Source organism: Rhinoraja longicauda, chromosome 8 (assembly GCF_053455715.1).
Source record: "Rhinoraja longicauda isolate Sanriku21f chromosome 8, sRhiLon1.1, whole genome shotgun sequence".
Taxonomy (NCBI): domain Eukaryota; kingdom Metazoa; phylum Chordata; class Chondrichthyes; order Rajiformes; family Arhynchobatidae; genus Rhinoraja; species Rhinoraja longicauda.
Window position 1 is genome coordinate 12,960,494 of NC_135960.1, and position 6,000 is coordinate 12,966,493.

The window sequence follows — 6,000 nt, forward strand, 5'->3', positions numbered from 1 at the left end:
TTCATCCTGAGCAGCTGAATAACTGAGGATGCTGTGATCCAAGGCTGTTCCCAGAGATGCATACTGGAAAGTTATCCACCGAGTAAAAAATGCACTTTGATATGAGCAATACATGTCGCCCTTCCAGTGCAAGATGTCCGTAATCCAATACTATTAACAAATCAAGGTGCAGGAATACAAGCTAAGTGATGCTCTGAATCTGAATGTGGTCAGTACACAAACTTTGTAAGGAACAGTCCGAACTCATGCCAAACAACATTTACAAGTTTTGTTGTGCAAGTCTCTCAAATGCTTCAGAAGTGCATTGTGTGAGGAGATACAAGATGCACTGACACTTTGTAAGAAACCATATCGTAGATATAATAAATCTGAAGACAAGTAGTGATTGTACCTACTGCACATAATAATAATAATAATAATCCATTTATTTTATATAGCGCCTTATCACATGCTCAAAGCGCTTTACAAATACAATTAACATAGAAACAAACAAACTATCCTGACGGAAAAGCGGCGAATACTCAACGCCAGCGTCCTCTCACGTCAGGGTCCGGCAGCAGACATTAAAAAGCACAAGACACACAGATACAATTTTTTACACAAAACAGCCATCACAGTGATTGCTCTAGGCATACCCTCACTGTGATGGAAGGCAAAGTCTTATCTCCTCCTCATTCTTCTCCCGTGGTGCCACGAGGTGATCAAGGCTCCCAACTTTTTGAAGCCCCCACCCAGCGATGGAAAGTCCCAGGGCCGAGCCGAGCAGGCCGATGAAAGTCCTGAGCCCCCACCGGGCGATGGAAAGTCCCAGGGCCGAGCCAAGCAGGCCGATGAAAGTCCTGAGCCCCCACCGGGCGATGGAAAGTGCTGCGGCCGGGCCATGCAGGGCGATGAAACTCCTGAGCCCCCACCGGGCGATGGAAAGTGCTGCGGCCGGGCCACGCAGGGCGATGAGGGGCCTGCGGGCGGGTTGATCGTACCTCGCGCTTCGGGGCGGTCGAAGCTGCTACGGCTGGAGCTCCCAAAAGCCGGTCGCCAGCCAGGGACCTGCGAACTCCCGATGTTGCGGTCTGCAGGGCCCACGGCCGAAGCCTCCGAGATGGTAAGTCCAGGCCCTGCGACCGGAGTCTTTGAGGTCGATCCCAGCTGGAGGCCGCCGACTCCACGATGTTAGGCCGTAGCGCGAACGGAGATACGACACGGTAAAGGTCGCATCTCCGTTGAGATTTGAAAAAAAGGTTTCCCCCAACCCCCCCACCACCCCCCTACATACACAGAATTAAAAATAAAACAAAACGTACATTTAACAACGACACTGACAAAAAAACAACAACAAAAACGGAGACTGCCGGTGAGCAGCAGCGGCAGAACACAGCCACGCCCCCACATAAGTATATTTTAAATAAATAATAACCAATAAATCGCAGCTACGCCTTTGTTATTCCTATCACTCACCCAAAAGCACCAGCAGCATTTGTAAAGCCCCGACACTCCAAATAAGGAGCATCAACTCATTTGTATATATTAATATCAGAAATAAAGCAAAGAAAAGCAGGCGCTTTGAATAGGTTTAAATTTACGGATGATGGAAAAAAGGAGCCTGCCAGAACAGGAATAAAATAGTTTAGGACATAAGTCACAAGCCATGGATGAAAATTCTCAACAGCAGAGTGCTAATGCATAGTCAAAATGATAGATTGGAATAGAGTCTTTACGATGGAGGAGATAGAGCCTTTACTATAATGGTATTGAAGTTTTGATGGAGACAGTAGTGATGCTATCTCTACTGTGCTTTGGGCCACCTGTTGTAGGTTGTTCATATGGCATACAGGAGAGCATGGATCACTGCTATGCAGTAGATCATGAGCTCTATACCATATTTAATTTCACATCTTGGTCTTCAGCAAGGGATTATCTCCTCATTGTCCCATTCGAGGTTCTGACACGGAAACTTAGATGGTACATTAAGATAATCACATACCACTCCATTTTATTTTACAAAAAAACCCTCAAGTGCATACCAGGAATGGACTAGCTGTGGAAAGGATTGGAATAAATTAGGTTGCATTTACAAACTGTAAGTGCATTAAATTTTCATGCTTCGTCCACCTACAGAATATTCAGATTTTTAAAACCACAGAGTGTTTAAATTCTTCTGGGAATGCACTGGGATTTCCTTCCCCCCCCCCCCCCCCCCACCCCACATTTGTAGCAGTCAGATGGTTTTGCTACAATCTAAAATTTGGACAACATTCAAAAACACTGCCCACAAACTCTAAATTCAACAGCCACTGACTGACAAACCTCAAAGTTGCAAGAACCACCTACAGTAAATTAAGACATCCATAAGCTGAAATCATTTGTATACGGTAACAGTATCACAAAACACACCTTGGATGATAATGATTTTTTTTTAAAGTTCGATTCTGTACTATATAAAAGCCAATATCAAATTTTCCTACCAAAAATTATCTAAAATGAAAATTATACCTGCATTGAAAATGTGAACTATTTATGATTGGAAATCTATTACAGAAAACTAATTGGTAGAAGACCAACTTGAGTTAGATAGAGCTCTAGGGGCTAGTGGAATCAAGGGATATGGGGAGAAGGCAGGCACGGGTTATTGATTGTGGATGATCAGCCATGATCACAATGAATGGTGGTGCTGGCTCGAAGGGCCAAATGGCCTCCTCCTGCACCTATTTTCTACGTTTCTATGTTTCTAAGACAAATTGATTATCAAATCAGAAAAACATTAATTACATCTTATGAAAACACATTTGCAAGAGCCGGTTAAGTTTAGATATTAACGCAAGCATACCTTAAAGTTGCTGGAGTTTACCCAACCAGTTCCAAGACCATCAATCATTCGATCAAGTACTGATTGATCATGTTCAAGATCAGAGGACTTCTGCCGATCTGTGATGTATTCTATGAGCTCTTGAGCAATTTGCAGGCGACGTCCCATGTCTTTCTGCAGCACCTGTGTCAAGAAATACTCCATGCCGGGTTCCATGGTTGCAGTACAGTGGGGCAGTGGGCCTAAACTATATTTATCCTAGAGGTCGTTAATCCACTTGCTGAAGGTTACGGAATAGTACTGGTGAACAGATATAGTGAACGACAACAATGCACCATGTGTGTTTCAAGAGCAGCTGGATGGGGAGGGGAGGGAGCGTTTAAAATCCTAATATGAGCACAGCAAACCAGGAACGCCGGAGATTGCAACAAAGGCACCTCATAATTCAATTTTCAGGGCAATCCTAAAACAAAACAGAAACAAGTTGTAAGCTTTCACCTTTGCAAACAACAACGTTAGTCAGCATCTGCGTTTAGTATGTTGCTATATTGTCCTTGCTATAAGGCCCATCTGACAAAAGTGCTGATCAATTAATCTCAGTATTCATTTTAAACATTACAATGTTTCACCCACGGTGTGATGCGATCTGCAGTTAAGGCTTAAAACACAACAAACAATCGTGCGGCAAATTGTAAGAAATTGCCAGTAAAAAGGTTATTTTTAAACAGCTACGTCTACGCTGGATACCTTCCTATATATTTTTGCAGGATAATGGAGCTCTTCCTGCACATGCGCGATTTCCCCCTCAAAATTTCCTGCAAAAATGCAGGCCCCCACCAAGCGGGTATTCATAAACCTCCCCTATTCCCTCAATGAAAAGCTGATTCCGTTCCCATCCATTTCCTCCCACCTCCCTCATTCCTCCTTCCACAAGAATGGTGCAGTAGAACAAGAGGCCGAGAGAGAGAAAAATCGGGCCCAAGCAAGGACAGTATACTGCCTGTATTTTTTTTTTAAAGCAAGGTTCTGCCTTAAATTTGAAAATATTTGCGAGCAGGCATTGTTACATAAAGTTTTCGCTGGGATTGCAACTAAATGCATTAAATTAAACATTGAATTGAAAATATGAATTTATAAACTCAAATGAACCCCCGATACTGAGATCCGGCCGACCTGTCAACGGTTATTAAATGTTAATAGTAATTTCTTGCTCAAGGACCATTTGCTGTCGATTACTGCCTTCGCCTTGCACAGCCATTATTATTCCAGGGCTGGAGCTGGAGCCGGCACCACTGTGGCGAGGAGGCGACAGATAATCCGCCCCCACCCCACGAAAAACATACCCGCTTGGTCCTCTCAGCAGTGGAGGGTGGACAGCCGCCATCAGACGGCTCGGCGTGCGGACGGCCGGCCGGCAGGCAGGCAGGAGCAGGCCCGCCTCATCCCGCCTCCCTCGCCATTTGCTTTCAAACCCACCCCCCAAAAACCCCACCACTGTAACTCAAACCACCCCGTAACCAAATACCGTTTGCGTGAAAGGGCGACGAGGAAAATCTTTTTTGTGTGTGGCGTGAAGGATCTGAGGAATTATTTCCATCGGCAGACAATTGCCGCACACGCAGACACACACACACACCCCTTTCGCGCTTCGCCCGCCGCCTCCTAAAAGGGGATAAACCGCCACAGCAGCCAAGGGTCCGCGGCGTCGTCTGCTGCTGCGCGGCGAGAGTGATGGGAGCGCGCACGGCATCGGCGGGGTGGTGGGGGACGCGCACGCCATCGGCGCTGGGGGGAGTAAATCACGTGCCGCCATGTCCACGCAGGTCTGTTAAAGGAGTAGGGGGAAGTGGGTGCGGTGAAGTGGGACTAGGAGTGAGTGGGACCAGGAGTGAGTGGGACTAGGAGTGAGTGGGGAAGGACGGGGCCGATGGATAGAGGTGGAGTTGGGGGTAAGGATGGGGTCATGGGAGTGGAAGTTGGGGTAGGGATGTGGAAATGAGGGTCATGAGATTGGAAGCTGGGGTAGGGATGTGGAAATGAAGGTGGGGTACGGTTGTGGAAATGGAAGAGAGTGGGGAAGGGCTGGGAGTGGAAGTGGGTGGGGATTGGGGTAGGGATCTGGAAATGGGGTCATCAGAGTGAGTGGGGAGTGGAAGTTGGGGTAGGGATGTGGAAATGGAGATGGGGGGTATGGACCTGGAAATGGAAGTAAGTGGGTGGGGAGTGGAAGTGGGTGGGGAGTAGTTGGAAAGTTGGAAGTAGTTGGTGACCGATTAGGAAAAGGGGAGATGCAACGAGACCTGGATGTCGTGGTACACCAGTCATTGAAAGTAGGCATGCAGGTGCAGCAGGCAGTGAAGAAAGCGAATGGTATGTTGACATTCATAGCGAGGGAATTTGAGTATAGGAGCAGGGAGGTTCTGCTGCAGTTGTACAGGGCATTGGTGAGACCACACCTGGAGTATTGCGCACAGTTTTGTTCTCCTAATATGTGGAAAGACATTCTTGCCATAGAGGGAGTACAGAGAAGGTTCACCAGATTGATTCCTGGGATGGCAGGACTTTCATATGAAGAAAGACTGGACAGACTCGGCTTGTACTCGCTGGAATTTAGAAGATTGAGGGGGGATCTTATAGAAACTTACAAAATTCTTAAGGGGTTGGACAGGCTAGATGCAGGAAGATTGTTCCCGATGTTGGGGAAGTCCAGAACAAGGGGTCACAGCTTAAGGATAAGGGGGAAGTCTTTTAGGACCGAGATGAGAACGTTTTTTTTCACACAGAGAGTGTTGAATCTGTGGAATTATCTGCCACAGAAGGTAGTTGAGGCTAGTTCATTGGCTATATTTAAGAGGGAGTTAGATGTGGCCCTTGTGGTTAAAGGGATCAGGGGGTATGGAGAGAAGGCAGGTACGGGATACTGAGTTGGATGATCAGCCATGATCATATTGAATGGCGGTGCAGGCTCGAAGGGCCAAATGGCCTACTCCTGCACCTATTTTCTATGTTTCTATGAAATGGGTGGTGAGGAGGAGGTTCTGTTTCCCACCCACTGATTAGGACCATGCCACTGATGTCTGTGTTGAGAAATCATATCCAGTTGCTGTCAAAGGTATCAGAGAATTGGAGAATAAGGAAGTATAAGAAATAAGTATCTGTTGGTGATACAATCATCACAAGCTTTGAGAAATGGTTAT

At 46.5% G+C, this 6,000-nt stretch overlaps 1 protein-coding gene across 1 annotated transcript in view; it reads right to left on the reverse strand.

Annotated features, from left to right (window-relative positions):
- The window catches only part of clasp1a (cytoplasmic linker associated protein 1a), a 179,052-nt gene extending 174,537 nt beyond the window's left edge, over positions 1-4,515 (reverse strand). The window contains exons 1-2 of the mRNA XM_078403342.1: positions 4,329-4,515; positions 2,825-3,266 (exon numbers count right to left, since the gene is read on the reverse strand). Coding sequence (XP_078259468.1) covers positions 2,825-3,019 — 195 coding nt within the window. The 5' untranslated portion in view covers positions 3,020-3,266; positions 4,329-4,515. The remainder of the gene's footprint in view (positions 1-2,824; positions 3,267-4,328) is intronic.
- Between the last annotated feature and the right edge of the window lie 1,485 nt (positions 4,516-6,000).